Source organism: Petromyzon marinus, chromosome 29 (genome assembly GCF_048934315.1).
Source record: "Petromyzon marinus isolate PM22_M1 ecotype Great Lakes invasive population chromosome 29, UKy_Petmar_22M1.pri1.0, whole genome shotgun sequence".
Lineage (NCBI taxonomy): Eukaryota > Metazoa > Chordata > Hyperoartia > Petromyzontiformes > Petromyzontidae > Petromyzon > Petromyzon marinus.
Window position 1 is genome coordinate 13,008,958 of NC_133695.1, and position 27,376 is coordinate 13,036,333.

At 44.8% G+C, this 27,376-nt stretch overlaps 1 protein-coding gene across 4 annotated transcripts in view; it reads left to right on the plus strand.

Moving 5' to 3' along the window:
- LOC116947125 (uncharacterized) overlaps window positions 1–25,668 on the plus strand; it is a 73,366-nt gene extending 47,698 nt beyond the window's left edge. For 3 of the 4 annotated variants that reach the window (XM_032962545.2, XM_032962548.2, XM_032962549.2), the window contains 5 exons: window positions 1,262–1,345; window positions 12,479–12,574; window positions 13,091–13,141; window positions 14,156–14,200; window positions 14,347–25,668. In XM_032962545.2, coding sequence (XP_032818436.1) covers window positions 1,262–1,345; window positions 12,479–12,574; window positions 13,091–13,141; window positions 14,156–14,200; window positions 14,347–14,430 — 360 coding nt within the window. In that variant the 3' untranslated portion in view covers window positions 14,431–25,668. The remainder of the gene's footprint in view (window positions 1–1,261; window positions 1,346–12,478; window positions 12,575–13,090; window positions 13,142–14,155; window positions 14,201–14,346) is intronic. The other variant, XM_032962547.2, reaches the window with a different exon arrangement.
- The last annotated feature ends 1,708 nt before the right edge of the window (window positions 25,669–27,376 follow it).

The following is a 27,376-nucleotide window of genomic DNA, read 5'->3' on the forward strand; positions in this document are numbered from 1 at the left end:
ATATAGCTCTTTTTCAGAAGTGATCAAGCCACAAATGATCGCCCAACGAAGTGGCTATTCATCGTGTGAAAATTTACAGCAGCCAAATACTCTAAATGCGTGACGTTGATTCTAAATGTGGAAGGAAAAAACGGAGTGCCCAGAGAAAAATCCATGCGACCACAGGGAGACATGCAAACTCCAAATATACAGCAGGCGTCAGGGTTGGGATCGAACCCACGACCTCCTGTATACTAGGCGAGGTAGTTAACATTTTGACTGTACCGGCTTCTCCTGCCGAGAAAGGGCACGGCTCCTCCTCGACACACCATCTGTGCATGATCCACCAATTCTCGCTGCCACCTCCACAGTGTTGGATGACAGGCTGCCACGTCCATCATCGCCACCCATTGCCTGATCAAATCTGTTACCTGGTAACGCTGCGGTGCATCGGTGCTCCTCCGGCGGTCTAACGTCACGCGGATCGTTCGAGCGTAAGACAGATGCGACCCTGTGCGTATCCCAATTGCAGGTATCGATTGCAATCGATGGGTCGATTCATCATCCCACCCGAAGTACAGGCCAGAGCGAGTTAGACCGCAGTACCGAAGTTATCGGGTTTGTCCCCCAGATGGAAACGTCTGGTTTTGAGAAGGGAGCTGGTGCGTCTACCGATCATCTCAGTCAGCCAACCCATGGCACCTGGGTCTGTTCAAAGACTTCCTGCCAGCGAATCTTCGACACTTTACGTGGCCTCAGAGTGCACCTGGCCTGGCACATGGCGCGTATTGGTATTGGTGTCATTACGCAGGTGTGGGCGTGTGCATGCATGTGCGCGTATCACACACCGCCACTTGGTGGCAAACGGCGGCTGTTGTTGTTGTTGCGTGACCCAGTGCTGGTGCCAGTTATCGTGTTTGTAAAATGACTTCTCAAACTCGCACATGCTCACGAGTGTGTGTGTCTGTGTGTAAAACAGGGGGAGCGTCAGCCATGCTACCGTTCGAACCCGGTGACCCGAGTTTGATTCCCGCTCACGGCCAACACCAGTGACAATTATCTGAACCGGTCCTGGGCCTCCCCTAGGTCGACTCAGCCTTAAATCAGTACCCCGTGTAGTATTTAAACATCAGCACTGGGGAGACAAAGGCGGCCGGGCATGGTGTTGCCCACCCACCCGTCCATGTGCTGTGCCGGCCTTCGTAGCTGCTCGCTAACAGCACTTGCCCCGGCAGTCTGTTAAGGTTACGCGGGGGATCTTTGTATTTGTTGTGTCACACAGCAAGCCCACGACATGCTGTCCCTCCAGCATGATCAGATCAAGGAAGTGCTCAAGGATCATCAGAATCAACTGAAATCTGCAAAGGTTCGTTACTGCCCCTTGGTGTGTGTGTGACATCATCGGGCGTCGCTGCTGCTGAGAATAATTGTCAAACTTCTATGTACGTCACATCGTGGGAAATCTGATGATCCCCACAGCATCAAGAATACAACATTCCACGTGGTCAGATCGGCACATTGTCCGTAGGCCTGCGTGCACCCATACGACGGCGTTCCCTCGTTATTTGCGGCAAGGGAGACGCTCCGGAGATGCTCGTGAATAGCACATTTGGCGCATGATTTTTGGCTTACGAAAATCTATATCTCATCACTTCATCTCATAACTTTGTCAGCATTTTCTCGTATCACATTCTCTCTCATCACTTTATCCCATCACTCTCTCTCTCTCTCTCGACGCAGCAGTCGTGTTCAGTTCCAGATGCGATTCGTGGACAGCCAAAGTCGTAGAGAGCAAGTTCGTGAATAGCGAGGGAATACCGTACCCATGTTCATAGTATTATCTGCGTGCAAAAAATTATTGTATGCCAGCCTTTGCTGCTCTGCACCTGCCATTGGGAGGCAGGTAAAACCCGTGCCTCACTGTAAGGAGTCTGGGTTCAATCCCCAAATCAAGCGCTTTTCTGCATGGAGTTTGTATGTTCTGCATGCGTCTTCTCCAGGTTTTCCAGCTTTTCCAGCTTTCTCCCAGGGCTTAAAACGAAATACACTTCAGACATCCAAATGTTAAAGTATTGCCTGCTAACGACTCAACTGGGATGAGGCATCGTAACATAACCCCCCGACTGTGAACTACTTTGACGGGACCCTAAAATGAGTCTTGGGACTCAGTGAGACTTTAAATACAATTATGCACCAACTGTTGCAGTTAAACATGAACAGTACACAGCTGGACAATGCCGCGAAGGAGACACATTTTCACACGGGGGTTGCGTTAACTGGGAACATTTAGCAGAGGGTCGTTTGGAGCTTAACAGACTGTAGAGGCAAGTGCTGTTAGCGAGCACCTATGAAGGCCGGCATGGCACACGAGGGGGTGGGTGGCCAGCACCACGCCCGTCCGCCTTTGTCTCCCCAGTGCTGTTTACACACCGCACAGGGTGCTAATTAAAGGCTGAGTCGACCTAGGGGGAGGCCCATGACGGGTTCATATAATCGTCAATGGTGTTGCTAGCCCTGAATTGGAATCTAAATCGGGTCGGCGGGGTTTGTAGTGCAGTGCAACTGCTCCTCACACATTCACGCACCGACGATCAAATGCACTCACACATTCACTTAATATTCACCCATTCATAACAACAATAATCACCATTTGCCACTAAGTGGCGGTGACGTCACCTCGGTGCTTGTGCCAGGCTAAGTGAATATTAAGGCCACGTGAAGTATCGAACACCCGCTGGCAGGTCACGGGACAGACCCAGGTGCCATAGGTTGACAGACTGTGTGGATATGATTGGCACCAATTTATATCCACACGTGTACTGGGTTTCTTTCCAAGTGGTCAAGCTTGCCCCGTGCGGTCACGTGGCGACGCCTCGCTGCCTCGTTACATGCGGTACAGGAGCAGATGGACTCATGTGTTGCGTCCCAGCTTGTGTTTGGTGCCAGGCATAAACCCTGTGGGTGCAGATGCAAGTCTCTGGCTGTGAGGTGTCGGCGTCACGGGCTCCTTGCCATCGCACCGTGCGTGAGCATCGGCCACGTGTGACAGAGGTTTTTCAGCTCACGCCCGTAATGCGATCCATCACCTGAAACAACTAAATGACAATTGCTGACAGCAGACTTCACACGGGTGGGTGGGGTTACAAAAGTCTGACAAAAAGGCACGGCCGTAAGATGTTCGCCAACTGCATTTAATTTTGCGGTAATGGACACTGTTTTTTTTCGCTTTTGGGATTGTTGAATGATTTGTGGTGTGTAAGCAACGTGAGCATTACAACAACGTGTCAGACAATCTTGACACGTGATTGATGTTCGGGCCAGATCCGCGCAAGCCAAAATGTTGTGCCATGAAACCCCCCTCCCCTGCCTGACACGGCCAGCAAAAGAGTTTTTTTTTCGTCACATGAAGTTGTATTCGATTTGAAAAAACAATCGAATACAAACATATGCTTGTGGTGCTGGAGCAGAACAAGCATATGTTTGTATTCGATTGCTGAAGCAGCACCACATTGGCACGATTGTTCACATGACAAATTCATGAACTGGCTGCGTCAGGTAGGTGGAGAGTGTACGACATTCTACTGATAAAAAACAAGATTTGATCCTTTCTGGCAATAAAACAGGAGCTGTGTTAAAATGTTCAAACATCAAATAGATCAAATTTTCATAGACATCAAGTCTGTATTAACCACACGTACTTGTTGCAAAAACATGCATCGATACTGGCGAAAGGGTATCCGATAGATACAACTACTCGACCCGAGTTATGTGTTTTGATACTTGCATTGTCTTTGTACTGTTCGCCTTTTACAATTTTCTGGTCTGACACTGCTGAGACAAGGCCATAAAGAAGGCTGTCTCTGGTGTAGGCCAATCAGTTTAAAAGGCAATGTATATCTTATCAGAGCAGATTTGTTTGCATGCTTTGTCACAAGTATGTGTGGTTAATGCAAACTTGATGCCTTGATTAAGTTTTCTATTTGGTGTTTGAACATCCCCATACCTGTTTTATTTCCAGAAAGGGTTAAACCTATTCTTATTTTTCAACATTTTGGATACTGGCAAAAAGGTCCCATAGAGGCATATTCTACTTATGCGATTTAACCCAAAATCACTTACCTGGTGCCTCTCGTGTTGTATGTACGTTGTACTTATATCCAGGCGTGCTAATCGGAGGTGCGAGGTGTTAAATAGTGGAACTTGTTTTTTATATTTGCTTAGGCATACAGTTGGTAGCAGTGCACCTATGTGTGTGTGTGGGGAACGGTAGTGTGGTGGTTAGCACGCTGTGCTACGAACCCGGAAACCCGAGTTCGATTTCTGCTCACGACAAACACCAGTGACGATTATTTGAACCGGTCATGTGCCTCTTCGAGGCTGACTCAGCCTCAAACGAGTAACTGGCACGGTGTGTAAACATCACCACTGGGGAGACAAAGGGGGCCGGACGTCTTGTTGGCCACCCACCACCTCGTGTACCGTGCCGGCCTTCATAGATTTTCGCGAACAGCACGTGCCCCAACAGTCTGTTCAGGTTACACGGGGTGGGGGGGGGGGGGTCTTTGTGTTTGCGCGTGCGTATGCATTTGGGGAGTGGTGATACAGTGGTTGGAACTCAGCCTTAATCCGAGAATATACCTGGTGCAGTACTTATTTATAGTGCTGGTGCAGCACTATATAAAATAGAAGCCCTTTTAACGATGGTAATTGGTGAAGTGATTTGGTCGTTAAGCCAGTGTAGTGAGTTCAACTGAGTCGCAGACGTACTCTTTGGAGGCAACACATTTATTGATATCAACACAAAGGGGTAACTGCCCCTTTACCAGATAACCTATGGTGGTGGACCACCAGGCTAACGACACTTATTACACCATAACTAGCTACAACGGATCGGATCAGAGCTCGGGTCGAGGTCCACGTGTTGGAGAGTTTGTAGGACGTAGAATGGAAAACGTAGGTTTCTTCAGGATGAACAACAGCAGCCGGTCCCTCTCGGGGACCCGGCTTATATCCTCTGCGGGGTGGCTGGCTCCGCCCTTAGCCACGACCACCTTCTAGAATCCTCGAGCAGGATCTGAACCCTGACACGTGACCACCCCTAGCCCCCACATGGGGGCACTGTGTAGACTTTCTCGTAATGTGTCCTTCGGGGTCAACCAGAGTGCCATGGCTCTTAGTAACCCCATGGCCGACACTCTCTCACACCCTATCCTGTAGGGGTCGGCGCTGCACGCAGAGCGTGGTACCATCCAGCACTGCCAGTCAGTGCTCTCCTAGCCCCTCTAGGGCCGGTACTGCACCCACATAATGTGGTGCCCGCGATATCAATGCATCGCACGCCGTGCCTCTCTTGGGCCAGCATTACAGCGACATCCACGCTGTCACGACACCAATATAGGAAATACACGGTCCAATACCATTGAAAGTTACCTATTTTCACCCAAAACACGTACTTTATAATATTTAAACAATGGATATTAATGCATAAAGATACTAACAACATTACGAGGACACTATTAAAAGAAACATGGTTAATAAATGCATTTGTAGTGGTTTCCACGGAGGCACGCACTTGAACTTGGAGGCAACACGTTCATTACTACACCTCAACAGGGTACTACATAACACATACTGGATAACGACATAGGTGGTAACTACCACGGTTAACTAAAACCCCAACGGGATAACTAATCATCTGAGTCAGGTCAGTAACGTACTGCCTGACTCACGATGCCGAACGTGATGACCGAAGAGCGAGGAGACATAACACCGTGGGTTGATTCCTGAAGACATCCCGGATTGGCACTTGGGACTTCCCTTTTATGCCCCTGAGCACGGCCTGGCTCCATGAGCACGGCCTGGCTCCACCCTCGGCCACGCCCCCTTCTAGATCCTACTAGAAGGTTCTGGGCCTTGTGTCACGTGTCCCTCTCGCCACCCCTTGCCCCCCCTTGCTACCCTCTCCTGGTCACGTGCCCTCTTGGGTTCACCCAGACTGTCATGTCCTGAAGTGCCCTCTCTCTGGCCGTCACCAGAAGCATGCCACCTATGGCCCCTTCTCTGCCATACACACTGGTGCCAGAGAGAGACGCTAACATGCACAGTACCACTCTTACTCTTTGGTTCTTTCGGTAAAGTCACGTAGAAAGAAAATAAATAAAATAATTATAGAATACGACGTTTCGATTGCAACACAAACAATCGTCATCATGTAAGAATGAATGAGAAAACAAACCTAGTAATCTTAGAAATATAATGCAATATACCACAGAGAGTCGGCTAACATAAGTCAACACCCGACCTGGTTGATTACGTTCTTCGAAAGATTTCTAAATTTGAGACAAAATACAGACACGGAGACAGACAGACACAAACAGAGAGATACACAGACACACAGAGAGAGACACACACAGACAGAGAAACAACGCCTTTGTATCGAGGCCTGAAATAGAGAGAGGGGGGGGCAGAGAGAGAGGGGGGGGGGTAGAGAAATTAGCATGTCAATGAGAGAGTTGTGTGGAAATCCTCCCCGTAGCGGCCGGAGGAGAGAAAACGGACTTATAAACAAACAAGTATGGCAAATTTCGACTTAAAGCTTTCGTGCAGGGATTAATCTTCTTGGCTCTTTCGGTAAAGTCACGTAGAAGGGAAATAATAAAATAATAGAAATAAAACATAATCAAATTTAATTCTCACGACGTTTCGGCCACAACACAAGTAGCCTTCCTCAGGTGAAGAAACAGAACTGTCGGAAAGGCAGCGCTCCAATGAACACTGCTAAGCTTGGCAGCATATTTTAAGCTGGGTGGGAGGAGCAGAGCGCCTTGACAAAGGAGTTTACATATCAACAGAATAATTTAGCATTGAAGTAGCTGTGTTAATGTGAGAGATTAGCAGGATGTTAAAGTCAGAAGTTAGCATGTAACTGGGAGATTAGCATGATGTTAGTGTGAGGGATTAGCATGTAACTGGTCACGGAAGTAGCTATGTTAAAGTCAGAGTTTACATATCAACAGAGGCATTTAGTATATTGACGCTAAATAACTGCAACTACCCAACTATCATACAATAAACCAATGTGAAAGAACTAAATATAAACTACATCACTATAATCAATGTACTCAATATATTCTCCAACAAGCTGAGCTATTAACATAAAGTAACTGAGTATACACTACACTATATAATGAATACCATATAGTAAACTGATAAAAAACTAAACTATATCAATATTATCAATGAACTCAATATACTCTCCAATCAGCTGAGCTACTAACAATAAGTCATTATACATTAAAATTCTGTCGAAAAAAGTGGCGGTTTCTTTTTTCTTTTTTCCTCAACGTTAGCACCACGGAAAGCTTTGTTCAGACGGACGAGTCCATCTATGTTCGGAACGGAGGAGGGGGGAGAGAGAGAGAAACAGCCACGATGCGCTGTTCTGTCCTGTGTTGCGTTACAACTATGCTATAAACTAGACTACTATACATTACAATATTATACCTTCCAATCTAAACTACATTGCATAATATCGTATACACAGCCCAATGTAAGCTCTAACATTATGCATCATATTGATATGCCTCCAACTAAACTTTTTTTCTACATTACACGACTGTACATCGTAATATACACTGCCATAGGCAAACCCCACCATTAAATTATACAATGCGTTCCTATACACTACCATATACTTTAGACTATAAAAATATTAGACTTGTAATATTACACCATGCATTATTCTACCAACCCTACTGTATACCACACTGCTGTATATTCACTGTACAATTACAATACTATATATTGCCTTATGAATTATGTTAAACATTACACTGTTATACTATTTATTATTATACAATATGCTATAAACATACCATTGACCGTCGTATGAAAGGTACTAAGAAGCAGTGCCAGCGAATGGACTGCGGTCTGAAAGTCACCGTAAAATACAATCAATCAAGAACCGAAATGGTTTATCACGTCTTTCAAATGATTGCTAAGCCATAATCCATCTTCTCGGTTGAAATTGTCTCTGTGTTTGTATATGTGGATGGCCTCATGAACGAATCTCTCATGGTAGCCAGATGCCTTGCAGAGAACCTCCGTCTTGGAGAAGTCAATGTCACGTGAGCCCACTGAATCATAACAGTGATCTGCCACCGCTGAGGTGTTCGTCCTACCGTGTTTCAAGTCTGCTTTATGTTCACGGATGCGTTCCGAGATATGTCGTTTGGTTTCTCCAATGTAACTGCAACCACAGAGGCAACTTAGTTTGTAGACGCCCGGGTACTGTATGTCTGGAACCAAATCCTTTACAGACGGGACCAGATCACGGATTTTATGTACTGCGCTGAATCGGACCTGGATCTTGTGTTTATTCAGGATTTTGGAGATCTTTTTTGTGACCCCCGCAATGTAGGGTAAGGTGATGGTTTTGAATGGCTCCTCAAGAGGTTCCTTCTTCATGGTTGGAGTGATGGCTTTGCGGATTGTGTAGTCGGAGTAACCATTAGCCTTGAGAGCTTGGTGTACGTGTTTGAGTTCACTGGCAATGTGATCCTGGTCGGAAATGCTTTGGGCTCTATGTTATAAAGTCTTGATGAGGGAGTTTTTCTGGGATGGATGGTGGTGGGAATCCGGTTTTAAGTAATTATCCGTATGGGTAGCTTTTCTGTAGATAGAGTGGCTCATTGAATCATCAGGTCTCCTTTCAATTAGGACATCCAAAAAGGGTAGCTTGCCATCTTTTTCGAATTCCATGGTAATTCGGATGGCTGGGTGTATGGAATTGATGTGGTCGAGGAATTGGTCTAGAGAAGGCCGGCCATGTCGCCAGATGACAAGTGTCATCCACGTACCTCTTCCATAAGGTCGGGCGTAGAGTGGCAGTCTGGATGGCGTCTGTCTCAAATTTCTCCATGAAAACGTTGAATATAACCGAAGATAGGGGGGAGTCCATTGGGGTGCCCTCAGTTTGTTTGTAGAAAGTTCCATTCCAGGTGAAGTATGTGTTGGTTAAGAAGTGTCTCACCAGGGCGTTTACATCAGTATGCAGTCCGTGATTAACCAAGTCTTCAATGATTGCGATGGTGTCAGGTGCAGGAACTTTGGTGAATAAGGAAACCACATAAAAACTGACAAGCATGTCGTCTAGGGACAGGGAAATACCCTTAATTGTCGATACCAGGTGAGTAGAGTTTAGTATCGCAGAGGTGGTTTTTCCACTAAAAGGCCGCAAGATTTCAGGCAAAAAACGAGCCAGTTTGTAGGTGGGGGAGTTGATAGTAGAAACAATGGGACGAAGGGGTGTATCTTCTTTTATGTATCATTGGAAGGCCATACAGTGAGGGAAAAAAATATTTGATCCCCTGCTGATTTTGTACGTTTGCCCACTGACGAAGAAATGATCGGTCTATAATTTTAATGGTAGCTTTATTTGAACAGTGAGAGAATAACAACAAAAAAAATCCAGAAAAACGCATGTCAAAAATGTTATAAATTGATTGGCATTTTAATGAGGGAAATAAGTATTTGACCCCTCTGCAAAACATGACTTAGTACTTGGTGGCAAAACCTTTGTTGGCAATCACAGAGGTCAGACGTTTCTTGTAGTTGACCACCAGGTTTGCACACATCTCAGGAGGGATTTTGTCCCACTCCTCTTTGCAGATCTTCTCCAAGTCATTAAGGTTTCGAGGCTGACGTTTGTCAACTCGAACCTTCAGCTCCCTCCACATATTTTCTATGGGATTAAGGTCTGGAGACTGGCTAGGCCACTCCAGGACCTTAATGTACTTCTTCTTGAGCCACTCTTTTGTTGTCTTGGCCGTGTGTTTTGGGTCATTGTTATGCTGGAATACCCATCCACGACCCATTTTCAATGCCCTGGCTGAGGGAAGGAGGTTCCCACCCAAGATTTGACTGTACATGGCCCCGTCTATCGTCCCTTTGATGCGGTGAAGTTGCCCTGTCCCCTTAGCAGAAAAACACCCACAAAGCATAATGTTTCCATCTCCATGTTTGACATCCGGTTCCAGGTAATCATCCGTATGGGTAGCTTTCCTGTAGACAGAGTGGCTCATTGAACCATCAGGTCTCTTTTTTATTAGGACATCCAAAAAAGGTAGCTTGCCATCTTTTTCGACTTCCATGGTAAATCTGATGGCTGGGTGTATGGAATTGATGTGGTCGAAGAATTGGTCTAGAGCAGGCCGGCCATGTGGCCAGATGACAAAAGTGTCATCCACGTACCTCTTCCATAAGGTTGAGCGCAGAGTGGCAGTCTGGATGGCGTCAGTCTCCAATTTCTCCATGAAAATGTTGGCTTTACCGAAAGAACCAAGAATATGAATCCCTGCAGTCACGAAAGCTTTAAATCAAAAATATTGATATAGTTTATATTTTAGTTTTTTTATGTTTACTATATGGTATTCATTATATAGTGTAGTGTATACGCAGCTACTTTATGTTAATAGCTCAGCTTATTGGAGAATATATTGAGTACATTGATTATATTGTAGATTATATTTAGTTCTTTCACATCGGTTTATCGTATGATAGTTGGGTAGTTGCAGTTATTTAGCGTCAATATACTAAATGCATCTTCATATGTAAACTCTGACTTTAACATAGCTACTTCTGTGACCAGTTACATGCTAATCCCTCATACTAACATCATGCTAATCTCCCAGTTACATGCTAATTTCTAACTTTAACATTCTGCTAAACTCTCACATTAACAAAGCTACTTCAATGCTAAATTCTTCTGTTGATATGTAAACTCCTTTGTCTAGGCGATCTGCTCCTCCCACCCAGCTTAAAATACGCTGCCAAGCAATAGCAGTGTTAATTGGAGTGCTGCCTTTCTGACAGTTCTGTTTCTTCACCTGGGGAAGGCTACTTGTGTTGTGGCCGAAACATCGTGAGAATTTTATTTTATGTTTCATTTTTATTATTTTATTTCCATTCTACGTGACTTTACCGAAATAACCAAGAAGATGAACCAAGAAGAAGTCAAATTTGGCGTTGTTTCTCTGTGTGTCTATGTGTGTGTCTCTGTGTGTGTCTCTCTGCTTGTGTCTGTATATGTGTCTCCGTGTCTGTTTGTCTTTCTCTAAAATTTAGCAAACTTTGGAAGAACGTAATCAAGCAGGTAGGGTGTTGACTGTTGTGTTAGCTGACTCTCTGTGTTGTATTGCAGTGCATTATATTTCTAAGATTATTAGATTTTGAGACCTCCTTTGCCAGAAACAAGATATAGGAATAGGTTTTACCCTTTTTACTGGCACAAAAAACTGACACCTTTATTCAAGGCATCATGTTTGCAATAACCACAACACAAGTTGTCTTTTTTGTTTGCATTTTGACTGCTTGTGTTGTGGTTATTGCAAACATGATGCCTTGAATAAAGGTGTCAGTTTTTTGTAGAGTTGTTTTTTTTGTTTGCATTTTGACTGCTTGTGTTGTGGTTATTGCAAACATGATGCCTTGAATAAAGGTGTCAGTTTTTGTGCCAGTTAAAAGGGTAAAACCTATTCCTATATCTTGTTTCTGGCAAAGGAGGTCTCATAATGTAAATGCTCACCCCGAGCCCTCAATACTCTGATAGTGCGCTGTTTTTTGAGTTGTACGCCTTTTGGCGTCTTCTGGTCCAACACCAATGGAGACTAGGCTCTAAGAAAAGCCGTCTCGGGTGTGGACCAATCAAATTCAAGGACAGTGCATATTATTATCAGAGTTGTCTTTTTTGTTTGCATTTTGACTGCTTGTGTTGTGGTTATTGCAAACATGATGCCTTGAATAAAGGTGTCAGTTTTTGTGCCAGTTAAAAGGGTAAAACCTATTCTTATTATTAGGTTTGTTTTCGCATTCATTTTTACCTGATGACGGATTGCTTGTGTTGCAATCGAAGCGTCGTATTCTATTATTTAATTTATTTTCTTTCTACGTGACTTTACCCAAAAAACCAAAGAGTAATTCCTGCAGTCACGAAAGCTTCAAATAGTACCACTCTTCTTGCAATAGCTGGCGCTAGACGCCATCGTGACTAAATATATGCCACTACACATTAATTAATATTTACTGTACCTACAACAGCCCGTCGTTAACAGAGGAATGGTCGGTAAGGGGACACATTCGGCTCTATGGAGGACCATCGTAAAGCGATTAGTCGTTAACAGGGGTGGTCATTAAGAGGGGTTCTACTCTACACTAATATACCCTACATTCTATACTACACTACACTACTATACTCTACACTATACACAATACATTGGGATCTATGGTGGCCCGTTGTTAAGTGATTAGTCGTTAACAGGGGTGGTCGTTAAGAAGAGTTCTACTGTACCTTGTGCAGCACTTATCTATAGTGCTGGTGCAGCACTATACATAAATACAGACAAGTATGTGCGGGCCGCAATAGGCGCTCTCTAACAACACTCGCCCTCACGGTCTATGAAGCTACAATGCGTGGGATCTGTGTGTTGGTATGCATGCGAAGGTCTTGATTGAAGAGTACAAGCGACTCAAACAAGGGCTCAGGTTCATGCCTCAGTCACACACCGTGCAGGCACAGGTGACGGATCCTGCACGCATGGTACAGTATGGGCACCGCATTCCGTCACCGCATTGTCGTCATCATCCGGTTCACAATTGAAACGTTGAGAGTTCACATCCTGGTTGGGGGGGAGTTGATTCAGTCTATCATCCCTTCCGCGGTCGAAAAATCGACTCACACCTCCGATTAGCACTGTTGGCTATGTATGGTGCGAAAGAAGTTCAACATACATACAAAATGAACGCCACTTTGTGGGGACGTCAACAAAGGTAGCCCTCTGCGTAGACTCATCCCAACCATACAAATGTGGAATTTCCACCACTGGCTCTATAGGGCTGTAAATGGGAGATGACCATTGGGTGCTTCAATACTGCTCGTTTGAGAGCAGCAGGGAATGCCTTTGACTCTTTGTTTTGTTCCATTCTAAAACTGAGGCCCCGCTTCTTGCACGGAGCAATGGATTTGCCCTCGCATAAAGGTCTGCTCTCAATATCTGTCACATAAAGTCACAATTGTTGTTGTAACGTGCGGCTGCTCTGCCATCCCATTCCACAGCTCAGGAAGGACAGCCCGCCCGCTCGCTTTGCAGCTGTCAACCAATCCGAGGTGCGAACAAGCTGGGGAGGGGGGGATGTTGCATATCACGATTCCACGCTTGAGGCATTTCCTTTCTGTGCACACATTGAGGAAAATGATCTGCCAACTTGTGGCCAGACAGCTGCTTGCAAGAGAAAGACACGGAGACGCGGGCAGTCGCGCGACACTCCGCATTATGACTGAGGGAATGGAGGCTGAGCTGAGCCAGTCGTAGTGTTTACAGTGGTGTCACGGTGGCTAGGAGATGTTAACTACTTCGCCTGGTACACAGGAGGTCGTGGGCTTGTTCCCGACCCTGACGCCATGTTTGGCCTAAAAATAAATCCGAAACCGTGATGACCATCCAAAGAGCCTGATTTGCGCGCACACACACACACACAAACGCAGACTACACCCACTGTACAGGCCTTTTTTCGTTCCGCTGCTCGACCTGTGGTGAGATGTTACCTCCCTCGCCTGGTATGCAGGAGGTCGTGGGTTCGATCCCGACCCTGACGATGCCTGTTGTATATTTGCCGTTTGCATGTACTCCCCGTGGTCTTGTGGCGTTTTCTCCAGGTCCTGCGGTTTTCCCCACCACATCTATAAACAATATCACGCGTTTAGAGTATTTGGCTGCTATACATTTATACGTGGTGATGATCATGCACTTCCTTGAGCAATCATTTGTGATAGCAAGGTCGCTTCTGAAAACGAGCTATGTAGCAGCTCAGTGGGGATTTACCTGGAAAAATAAAAAATAGTAGAGATTATCTTGGAGGGAGGGAGAGAGCGGAGGTCCTTTAGCCCAGGACGCTAACTTTCTCAGTGTTTGCGACTCCCCGTTGTATCACCGAGTGACGGCTCTCACCCCAACACAGTTACTCCTAGAGCCTGGCTTGAGAATTAATCAGCCGTGGTGAAGAACACCCACCCAGAACCGCTCACCCTACCCCGTTTGCCTGTGAGATAAACGCAGGCGGAGGGACGCGTCTGTTTGGCTAGCAGCAGTTTCTCGTGGTGACGGCGGCGATTGTGTTTCAGATGGATCGCGATCGCGAGAGCAACAATGCCCAACCAGAGGACGGTGTGAGTGCACACTTCACACACGAAGGCTGTCAACCCTACACTGCTTCATTTCAACTCTCCTCTCCCATCTCGACCCCTCGTATGTTGTTAGCGTGATCACGAGTGCTTGCATTAATCGGTCGTTTCATCCCGTTCCGCCTTCACAGGGAAACAACGACAACGATGATGATGGTGACGATGATGATGGCAACGATGACCTGGAGGCAAGGCCATACGTGGTCCGCACGTGATGTGCATGCCACCACCGCGGACAAGGAGACGTCACCTGACTCGACATCACCCCCCCACCCCCGTCCCATCCGTGGATCCCATGGGCGGTGGAAGAGGCATCGGCTTAAGGCGTCAGGCGTGCGACGGGTGGTTACACGCGGGGGCGTGGCTCAGTAATCGGGCCTGAGAGTAAACAGCGGTTGGCTAGACGCAGGACCAGGTGCTAGCCAGATCGGACGATCGCAGGAGGGCAGGTCTATGTGTTGCTTTCGCCAACACTTATGCGCCAAACGCTAAACACAACCTTTAAACGCCAACCGTTAAACACAAACCCTTGTACTCTTTGTTTTTTTCGGTAAGTCACGTAGGTAAAATAAAATAAATGAAAATTAAATAAAATCACGACGTTTCGGAGGCAACACAATCTTCCGTCTTCAGGTGGGACAGTCACTGCAAAATAGCTGTATCACTTGATACAGCAACCCTCACACGCCAACCCTGAAACGCATTTTTCTTGTGTTAAGGAGTTGCGTTTAAGGGCCAACCCTTAAACGCAAACCCTTAAACGCAAACCCTTCTGTTTAAGCATTTACGTTTAAGGGTTGGCCCTTAAACGCAAACCCTAAAACAAAACCCTTAAACGCCAAACCATTAAACGCCAACTTTAGCACAGCAACCCTTACACAGCAACCCTTACACAGCAACCCTTAAATGCTAACCCTTAAACGCCAACCCTTAAACACCAACCCTTAAACACCAACCCTTAAACACCAACCCTTGATCACCAACCCTTAAACACCAACCCTTACAGGCTAACCTTAATACGTAAATCCTTGTGTTTAAGGGTTTGCATTCAGGGGTTTGCTCTTAAACGTAAACCTTTAAACACAACCCTTGAACGCCAACTCTTAAACACCAACCCTTAAAACACAACCCTTAAACACCAACCCTCAAACGCCAAACCTTTAACACCCAATGCTTAAACACCAACCCTTAAACACCAACCCTTAAACACCAACCTTTAAACACAACCCTTAAACGCCAACCCTTAAACACAACCCTTAAATGCCAACCCTTAAACACAACCCTTTAACGCCAACCCATAAACGCCAACTTTTAAACAAAACCCTTAATTACAACGCTTAAGCACCAATGCCAACCATTAATCGCCAACAATAACCTTTAAACGTAAAACCTTTAACGCCAACACTTAAACACCAACCCTTAAACACCAACCCTTAAACGCCAACCCTCAAATACAACCCTTAAACACCAACCCTTAAACACCAACCCTTAAACGCCAACTCTAAAACACCAACCCTTAAACGCCAACCCTTTAAAATCCAACCCTTAATTAACAACGCTTAAACACCAACAATTGAATGCCAACCCTTTAACGCCAACCCTTAAACTTCATCGCTTAACCACCAACTCTTCAGCCGCGACTGTGAGCACAGCAGTACCAAGGTCTCGCAGACCACGTCACAAACTTAGCCCAAAACACAAACATTGCAGCTGGCGTTGCTGTCATCCTCCCTTGGAGCTTCCAGGGATCACCGAGAAACATGCGCGAGCGATGCTGCGATGCAATGTCGATCTTTGCGAGATGGGGTGCACCCGACCTCTTCATAACATTAACTGCAAATCCAAGCTAGTCAGATATCACCGACAACCTTCGACCGGGCGATCAGCCATCAGCTCGACCGGACTTGGTGGCACGTGTTTTCAAAATCAAGTTGGACGCTCTGATCAACGATCTGACAAAACACGGTGTGCTTGGAGAATCAAAGGTGCACATCTACACCATCGAGTTACAGAAGCGGGGCCTTCCGCACGCCCACATCTTGGTGACTCTGCGAGCTCAGGACAAGTTCACAACTGCCGAATAGATCGACCAGTTTGTGTGCGCCGAAATTCCAACACGGAACCATCCACGACTGTGTGAGATTGTCACGAGATGCATGATGCACGGTCCATGCGGCACTGCAAACCTCCGCGCACCATGCATGAATCACGGAAAGTGCAGCAAGGAGTTCCCAAAAGTTGTCAACAACACCAAAATCCCCAATGTGAGTGGCTACCCACTCTACCATTGTCGATACGCTGAGCAGGCAGAAGTCAGAGAAGTGTCGATGGACAATCGATATGTCGTGCCGTACAACCCCTACTTGATGCTCAAGTACAATGCGCACATCAACGTGGAAGTGTGCACTTCCTTTCAAGCCATTAAGTAAATCTATAAATACAACCTTTTAACGGCAACTCTTAAACGCCAACCCTTAAACGCCAACCCTTAAACACAACCCTTAAACGCCAACGCTTAAAGGCAAAATCTGTAACGCCAGCCCTTAAACACCAACACTTAAACACCAACACTTAAACACCAACCCTTAAATGCCAACCCTTAAACTCAATCCCTGAAACGCAAATCCTTGTGTTTAAGGGTTTGCATTCAAAGGTTTGCCCTTAAACGCAAACCCTTAAACACAACCCTTAAACGCCAACCCTTTATCGCCAACCCTTAAACACCAACCCTTAATTGCCAATCCTTGAACGCCACCCCCTTAAAACCAACCATTTAAACGCCAACCCTTAAACGCTAACTCTAAAACAGCAACCCTTAAACGCACACCCTTAAAACGTCAACCTTTAAACTCCATCCCTTAAACACCAACACTTAAACGCCCAACCTTTAACGCCAAACCATTACACACCAACCCTTAAACGCCACCCCTTATGCGCCAACCCTTAAACACAACCCTTAAAAGCCAACCCTTAAACGTCAACCCTTCAATGCCAACCATTAAACACCAACCCTGAAACAACATCCTTTAAACACCTAACCCTTTGAACGCCAACCGTTAAACACCAACCCCTAAGCGCCAAACCTTAAACGCCAACCCATGAACAGCAACTCTTAAAAACAATCTTTATACATCAACCCTTAAACACCAACCTTTAAACACCAACCCTTGAACGCCAAACCTTAAACAACAACCCTTAAACGCCAACCGTTAAACGCCAACACTGAAATGCCAAGAATGAAACACCAACCATTAAAACGCCAACCCTTAAACATCAACCCTTCAATGCCAACCATTAAACACCAACCCTGAAACAACATCCTTTAAACACCTAACCCTTTGAACGCCAACCGTTAAACACCAACCCCTAAGCGCCAAACCTTAAACGCCAACCCATGAACAGCAACTCTTAAAAACAATCTTTATACATCAACCCTTAAACACCAACCTTTAAACACCAACCCTTGGACGCCAAACCTTAAACAACAACCTTTAAACACCAACCCTTGAACGCCAACCCTTAAACAACAACCCTTAAACGCCAACCCTTAAACGCCAACACTGAAATGCCAAAAATGAAACACCAACTTTTAAACACCAATCCTTAAACGTCAACCCTTCAATGCCAACCATTAAACACCAACCCTGAAACAAAATCCTTTAAACACCTAACCCTTTGAATGCCAACCCTTAAACACTAACCCCTAAACATCAACCCTTGAACGCCAACCCTTAAACGCCAACCCATGAACAGCAACTCTTAAAAAACAATCTTTATACATCAACCCTTAAACACCAACCTTTAAACACCAACCCTTGAACGCCAAACCTTAAACAACAACCTTTAAACACCAACCCTTGAACGGCAACCCTTAAACACCAACCCTTAAGCGCCAACCCTTAAACGCCCACATGTAAACACGAACCCTTAAACAAGAACCCTTAAACGCCAACCCTTAAACGCCAACACTGAAATGCCAACAATTAAACACCAAGCTTTAAACACCAACCCTTAAACGTCGACCCTCGAATGCCAATCCTTAATCGCCAACCCTAAAAGACCAACCCTTACAGGCTAACCCTAATACATAAATCTTCGTGTTTAAGGGTTAGCGTTCAAGGGTTTGCTCTTAAATGCAAACCTAAACACAACCCTTGAACGCCAACCCTTAAACACCAACTCTTAAGCGCCAATCCTTAAACACCAACCTTTAAACACAACCTTTAAACGTCAACCCTTAAACGCCAACCCTTAAACGCCAACCCTTAAACGCCAACCCTTAAACGCCAACCCTTAAACGCCAACTCTTAAACGCCAACCCTTAAACGCCAACCCTTAAAAACAACCCTTAAACGCCAACCCTTAAACTCCAACCGTTAAACACCAACCATCAAACGCCAAACCTTTAACACCAACCCTTGAACGCCAACTCTTAACCGCAAATCCTTAAACACAACCTTTAAACGCCAACCCTTAAAAACAACCCTTAAATGCCAACCCTTCAACACCAACCCTTAAACGCCAACTCTTCAACAAAACCCTTAAACACAACGCTTAAGCACCAACGCCATCTATTAATCGCCCATAAAAACCCTTAAACGCCAACACTTAAACACTAACCCTTAAACACCAACCCTACAACACCAACCCTTACAGGCTAACCCTAATACGTAAATCCTTGTGTTTAAGGATTAGTGTTCAAGGGTTTGCTCTTAAACGCAAACCTAAACACAACCCTTGAACGCCAACCCTTAAACACCAACCCTTAAGCGCCAACCTTTAAAACACCAACCATTAAACGCCAACCCTTAAACGCCAACCCTTAAACGCCAACCCTTAAACGCCAACCCTTAAACGCCAACCCTTAAACGCCAACCCTTAAACGCCAACCCTTAAACTCCAACCGTTAAACACCAACCCTCAAACGCCAAACCTTTAACACCAACGCTTAAACACCAACCCGTAAACACCAACCCGTAAAAACAACCCTTAAACGCCAACCCTCTAAAAACAACCCTTAAATGCCAACCCTTAAACACCAACCCTTAAGCGCCAACCTTTAAACACCAACCCTTAAACTCCAACCCTTAAACGCCAACCCTTAAACGCCAACCCTTTAACGCCAACCCATGAACAGCAACTCTTAAAAAACAATCTTTATACATCAACCCTTAAACACCAACCTTTAAACACCAACCCTTGAACGCCAAACCTTAAACAACAACCTTTAAACACCAACCCTTGAACGGCAACCCTTAAACACCAACCCTTAAGCGCCAACCCTTAAACGCCCACATGTAAACACGAACCCTTAAACAAGAACCCTTAAACGCCAACCCTTAAACGCCAATACTGAAATGCCAACAATTAAACACCAAGCTTTAAACACCAACCCTTAAACGTCGACCCTCGAATGCCAATCCTTAATCGCCAACCCTAAAAGACCAACCCTTACAGGCTAACCCTAATACATAAATCCTCGTGTTTAAGGGTTAGCGTTCAAGGGTTTGCTCTTAAATGCAAACCTAAACACAACCCTTGAACGCCAACCCTTAAACACCAACTCTTAAGCGCCAATCCTTAAACACCAACCTTTAAACACAACCTTTAAACGTCAACCCTTAAACGCCAACCCTTAAACGCCAACCCTTAAACGCCAACCCTTAAACGCCAACCCTTAAACGCCAACCCTTAAACGCCAACTCTTAAACGCCAACCCTTAAACGCCAACCCTTAAAAACAACCCTTAAACGCCAACCCTTAAACTCCAACCGTTAAACACCAACCATCAAACGCCAAACCTTTAACACCAACCCTTGAACGCCAACTCTTAACCGCAAATCCTTAAACACAACCTTTAAACGCCAACCCTTAAAAACAACCCTTAAATGCCAAACCTTCAACACCAACCCTTAAACGCCAACTCTTCAACAAAACCCTTAAACACAACGCTTAAGCACCAACGCCATCCATTAATCGCCCACAAAAACCCTTAAACGCCAACACTTAAACACTAACCCTTAAACACCAACCCTACAACACCAACCCTTACAGGCTAACCCTAATACGTAAATCCTTGTGTTTAAGGATTAGTGTTCAAGGGTTTGCTCTTAAACGCAAACCTAAACACAACCCATGAACGCCAACCCTTAAACACCAACCCTTAAGCGCCAACCTTTAAAACACCAACCATTAAACTCCAACCCTTAAACGCCAACCCTTAAACGCCAACCCTTAAACGCCAACCCTTAAACGCCAACCCTTAAACGCCAACCCTTAAAACACAACCCGTAAACGCCAACCCTTAAACTCCAACCGTTAAACACCAAACCTCAAACGCCAAACCTTTAACACCAACGCTTAAACACCAACCCGTAAACACCAACCCGTAAAAACAACCCTTAAACGCCAACCCTCTAAAAACAACCCTTAAATGCCAACCCTTAAACACCAACCTTTAAACACAACCCTTAGACGCCAACTCTTAAACAAAACCCTTAAACACAACGCTTAACCACCAACGCCAAGCATTAATTGCCCACAATAACCCTTAAACGCCAAACCTTTAACTCCAACACTTAAACACTAACCCTTAAACGCCAACTCTTAAACGCCATCCCTTAAACACCAACACTTAAACGCCCAACCCTTAAACGCCAACCCTTGAACGCCAACCCTTAAACGCCAACCCTTAAAACACAACCCTTTAACGCCAACCCTTAAACTCCAACCGTTAAACACCAACCCTCAAACGCCAAACCTTTAACACCAACGCTTAAGCACCAACGCCAACCATTAATCGCCCACAATAACCCTTAAACGCCAACACTTAAACACTAACCCTTAAACACCAACCCTACAACACCAACCCTTACAGGTTAACCCTAATACGTAAATCCTTGTGTTTAAGGATTAGTGTTCAAGGGTTTGCTCTTAAACGCAAACCTAAACACAACCCTTGAATGCCAACCCTTAAACACCAACCCTTAAGCGCCAACCTTTAAACACCAACCCTTAAACTCCAACCCTTAAACGCCAACCCTTAAACGCCAACCCTTTAACGCCAACCCTTAAACGCCAACCCTTAAACGCCAACCCTTAAACGCCAACCCTTAAACGCCAACCCTTAAAACACAACCCTTAAACGCCAACCCTTAAACGCCAACCCTTAAAACACAACCCTTAAACGCCAACCCTTAAACTCCAACCGTTAAACACCAACCCTCAAACGCCAAACCTTTAACACCAACGCTTAAACACCAACCCGTAAACACCAACCTTTAAAGACAGCCCTTAAACGCCAACTCTTAACCGCAAACTCTTAAACACAACCCTTAAACACCAACCCTTAAAAACAACCCTTAAACGCCAACCCTCTAAAAACAACCCTTAAATGCCAACCCTTAAACACCAACGTTTAAACACAACCCTTAAACGCCAACTCTTAAACAAAACCCTTAAACACAACGCTTAAGCACCAACGCCAACCATTAATCGCCCACAATAACCCTTAAACGCCAAACCTTTAACTCCAACACTTAAACACTAACCCTTAAACGCCAACTCTTAAACGCCATCCCTTAAACACCAACACTTAAACGCCCAACCCTTAAATGCCAACCCTTAAACGCCAACCCTTAAACGCCAACCCTTAAAACACAACCCTTAAACGCCAACCCTTCAACTCCAACCGTTAAACACCAACCCTCAAACGCCAAACCTTTAACACCAACGCTTAAGCACCAACGCCAACCATTAATCGCCCACAATAACCCTTAAACGCCAACACTTAAACACTAACCCTTAAACACCAACCCTACAACACCAACCCTTACGGGCTAACCCTAATACGTAAATCCTTGTGTGTTAAGGATTAGTGTTCAAGGGTTTGCTCTTAAACGCAAACCTAAACACAACCCTTGAACGCCAACCCTTAAACACCAACCCTTAAGCGCCAACCTTTAAACACCAACCCTTAAACTCCAACCCTTAAACGTCAACCCTTAAACTCCAACCGTTAAACACCAACCCTCAAACGCCAAACCTTTAACACCAACGCTTAAACACCAACCCATAAACACCAACCTTTAAAGACAGCCCTTAAACGCCAACTGTTAACCGCAAACTCTTAAACACAACCCTTAAACACCAACCCTTAAAAACAACCCTTAAACGCCAACCCTCTAAAAACAACCCTTAAATGCCAACCCTTAAACACCAACCTTTAAACACAACCCTGATGCTGGATGTAATTATCAGCGAAACGTCGTACTCAAAATTTTAAATGTTGATTCACTCTTCAACACACCGGTGCGCTAAAGTAGTGAACTATTTGTCTTTTGTAAACGTGACACATTTTTTTAATGTTTGCCGGTGTCGGGTGGTGGAGTACTCAAAATTTTTAATGTTGATTCACTCTTCAACACACCGGTGGTGGAGGGTTACAACGCATTTATAAATAACGCGATCTAACCAAAAAACCTTTATTATGAATAATATTGGTCGCGAAAGCCTACGTGTTAAACTGACTAACCTCTATGGGGAGGGTACTTTTCTTAAAACCAGAAAATTGGTGAAGCTCCGCATCAAGCGAATGAAATTTATATCTTCACTGGCGTTCCTCAAAAGGTGCAAAGATTAGAAGGTAATACCAAACGCAGTTAAATTAACACATCACATAAAGTCTGCTAAAGCTAATCAAATACTACACAAAGCTAGTGAATTATTATTAATAGAGAGAATATAGCACAACAGGAGTGAATTGTCTTACATTTCGGAATCTCTAAGGCAGTTGCACTTAGATATAAGCAATAATGTATTCATGCATTATTGGAATATAATCGAAACTATAACACAACAATCGGCTGATAATGTTTAATCTAACAAAAACTAGCCAAATGAATACATTTTCTAAAAACGAACAATTTAAAAACAAAGCCGTAATGAACTTAACTAACACTGTTTTAACCAGTGACATGATTTCCATCCTTTCTAAAGGCCTTAACTTTGCCGTTACCCCACGCACAATTCCAGTGGATAAGATAATTGCTGAGGTAGAATCCGTAGTAAAACTACTTCCACATAATGAGGCAGAGATGACTTGACATGAGGTTGCCAAAATAATTGAGAATAGCAAAGTACCAAAAGTAAATATTAGCTTGAACGAAGCAAAAGCCTTAAGGGAGCACTATTGTAGTGATGTCACGAGCCGATTATGATAATAAAATTAAAGATTTACTAGACGAAAGTACCTACATTAAAATTAAACGAGATCCAACTAATACTTTAGAACGTAAGACTACTGCAATCATTGCAAATTCATTTATCCTTAAGAATGAGCAATACCAAAATAAGCCAAGGGCCTCAAAACCACGAGATTGTATGGGCTACAAAAGGTTCATAAAATCGGCATCCCATTACTGTTGTATATGTGGGTTATGAAAATTTGATGAAAATAAGAAAAATTAAACGAAATTTTAAAGTTGTGTAATTATTCGAAATTATGTTAATTGATATAATAATGTGCATAAATTATGCTAATTCTAGAGATAATCGTGTTATTTCATGCGAGTGTGTGTGATTATGCTAATGCGAGCTGTTATGATAATTAGGCCCCGCCTCACTGACGAGGTCGTATTATCAATCGGAATCATGCAGTTGATCGTATGAGATTATGCCAGTGTGATGCGAGTGTGTCAGATTAAACTCGGCTTCGCTGTTTAACTTCGTATTTTCGATCAATATAATACAATTATTCTCGCTTTAATATTTATGGAGTATGTAGTAGTGTGTTTATATTAGGTCTCCAGATTCATATCTCAACGCAGAATACAGTTCTTATGCATCAATTTTAGGAAAGAACACACAACTTCTGCATTAATCAATTTATTTTCTAACTAGACCTTAACTCTAAAAGATGCAACTCTCGGCTTGTAATTCCAACACAGTATCAACACAGTATCATCACGACTGCGTTGTTTCACTTTGATAACAGCACATGTGATTCCTTCCCCCGCGTAACGCGAGCCCAGTTGGTGAGAGAGAGAAAAGCTAAAAAAAAACATGCATGCGCTATTCTAACAAAAATCTTAACTTTATAATATGCAAATTCGTATACTGGAAAATTGCCCACACAGTACCGCATTCATTCATAGACCTTCAAGTCAATTCTTATCACGTTGTTTCACTTTGGATATCAGAGCAATTAATTCTTATGCGGTGTAACACGAGCATATGAAAAATACGAATAAAGTCCTTAAAATTATGCGACGGTATTCATATGAAAAACAATCAAACAATTATTATTCCTAAAGGCACAAATATGTGTTAATGGATTCGTTGGCAAGATTATGCCATTGAAAAGAAAAAAAAACGTACGACCGAGTTGCTTCTAAATGATCTTATCCACGTAACTCAATGGCAGAAATATTCTTCATGGATCAGTTGATATTGAATGCACTACCTTGGAATGGCAACCCTTCTTGAAACCCAAAGATAACTTTTTGGAACAACCTTATTTATCCCGATATGCGTGTTGTGTGTCTTCTTTGCCACTTAATTATTTGCGTCAAGCAGACGCCAGGTTTGTCGTGTGGTGGCGGGGGATATACGACCGATGGCAGGTTCCCTCTCGCTCGGCGTGTCTCACGCCGCTGGGGGATGAGCTCGCCGGCATGGCCCTCTCCTGGTGCTGCTCGAACGCGCTCAGTGCTGGCCCGCAGATAGCAGCCTCTCTCCACTGCTGTAGTAGCTGCGCCGCTCTCTCTATTGAGATGTCCGAACGCGCTCTCTCTGGTTCGCTGACAGCAGGTTCTCTCCACTGCTGGATGGCCAAGTCGGCACACGCTTGGCCGCTGGTTTGCTGGCAGCAGCAGGCTTTTTCCACTGGGCTTTGTTCTCGTTCGAGGCGTCGGCTTGGCTGCTCGTGCTGGCAGATACAGGCTCTTTCCGCTGCTGGATGACTAAGTCACATGCGTTCTCGCTGGCAGCTGACAGCAGGTTCTATCCACTGCTGTAGTAGCTGCGCCGCACTCTCTCTGTGGAGACGCTCGAACGTGCTCTTCGCTGGTTCTCTGCCAGCAGGTTTTCTCCACTGCTGGATGAGCCGAGTCAGCACAACGCTTGGCCGCTGGTTCGTTGACTGTTTTGTTTTTGGTGACGCGGGATGCGCTGCACTGGGAGCCGGCACTCGATGTATAAATAACAGTCTTTGAGCGATATTTCGACTTTCCGCTCTGAATTCACGCTCGGTGGTACTTCGCGACCCTGCGAGTCTCACCATCGTCAGTTGGTCGCGGGGCCCTTTTTGAGCCTCCGCTCGCCGCCCCCTGCTCTGCAGCTCCTGAGCTGACGACCTGTTGAACTCGCTGCTTCTTGTTGAACTGAACGTTTGAAATGATGGTTGAGCCGTTATATTAAAAAAAACATCTCCGCTCTGTGCAGTGGAGGGCGTGGCCGGTGTGTGTGTGTGTGTTTGTTCGTGTGTGTGTCATTCCATAAAGCCTTCCTGCATCCCCCCATTCCACCGTACCCTCCCCAAGGCATCCTTTCACCCGTGGGTCACAGATGGCCCCCTCCCTGCAACAACAAGCAATTCCTTGCTAGGGGTTAAATTCCTTTCTCGTGCTGCGGGAAGACAAAGGCGGCCAGGAGGCTCTTTCTCTCTCTCTAACCCTTGAGTTAACACTGAATTATTATTTGCTTATGTCCTGAGGTTAGAGAATTCGTTTTGACTTAGGAAAAATTTTGATTGCCATACGCTTCGGGTCAAGCTGTGTAGAAATTAAAGATGGAAATAACATTTCGTATTGAATTAATAGATGGGTAATGGTTCATTGAGGTAGCTTGTGGCCTGGTTTTTAATTGGAGTGAGCGTGAGGAGCCGTAATTTTAGCTTATTCCTGTTGTTGGATTTTGAACTTTAACGTTACTTTAATAGCAATGAAGGGAAAATGGTTTTACTTGGCTTGGCTATGTCTGCGGGCTGACAAAAGGGGTGAACTCTCGGCGACCCCGGGCGCTGCGTTACGTCAATCCTGCTGTTTGCTTGCCCAGTGCTCGGTCTGTGCCCTCTGACCCTGGGCATGTTTGTGAACTGTCAAAATTATTTCAGCAAGTCATGGTAAATCGTCCCTTGGCAATCTGGCGATTCTCCGATTGCGTGTTTCCATTCATTATTTCTTGTTTAAATAATATATATACAGTGAGGGAAAAAAGTATTTGATCCCCTGCTGATTTTGTACGTTTGCCCACTGACAAAGAAATGATCAGTCTATAATTTAAAGGTAGGGTTATTTGAACAGTGTGAGACAAAATAACAACAAAAAATATCCAGAAAAAATGCATGTCAAAAATGTTATAAATTGATTTGCATTTTAATGAGGGAAATAAGTATTTGACCCCCTCTCAATCAGAAAGATTTCTGGCTCCCAGGTGTATTTTATACAGGTAACGAGCTGAGATTAGGAGCCCACTCTTAAAGGGAATGCTCCTAATCTCAGCTTGTTACCTGTATAAAAGGCACCTGTCCACAGAAGCAATCCATCAATCAGATTCCAAACTCTCCACCATTGCCAAGACCAAAGAGCTCTCCAAAGATGTCAGGGACAAGATTGTAGACCTACACAAGCTGGAATGGGCTACAAGACCATTGCCAAGCAGCTTGGTGAGAAGGTGACAACAGTTGGTGCGATTATTCGCAAACGGAAGAAACACAAAAGAACTGACAATCTCCCTCGGCCTGGGGCTCCATGCAAGAGCTCACCTCGTGGAGTTGCAATGATCATGAGAGCGATGAGGAATCAGCCCAGAACTACACGGGAGGATCTTGTCAATGATCTCAAGGCAGCTGGGACCATAGTCACCAAGAAAACAATTGGTAACACACTACGCCGTGAAGGACTGAAATCCTGCAGCGTCCGCAAGGTCCATATACATGCCCGAGTGAAGTTTGGCAATGAACATCTGAATGATTCAGAGGACAACTGGGTGAAAGTGTTGTGGTCAGATAAGACCAAAATGGAGCTCTTTGGCATCAACTCGCCGTGTTTGGAGGAGGAGGAATGCTGCCTATGACCCGAAGAACACCATCCCCACAGTCAAACATGGAGGTGGAAACATTATGCTTTGGGGGTGTTTTTCTGCTTAGGAGACAGGACAACT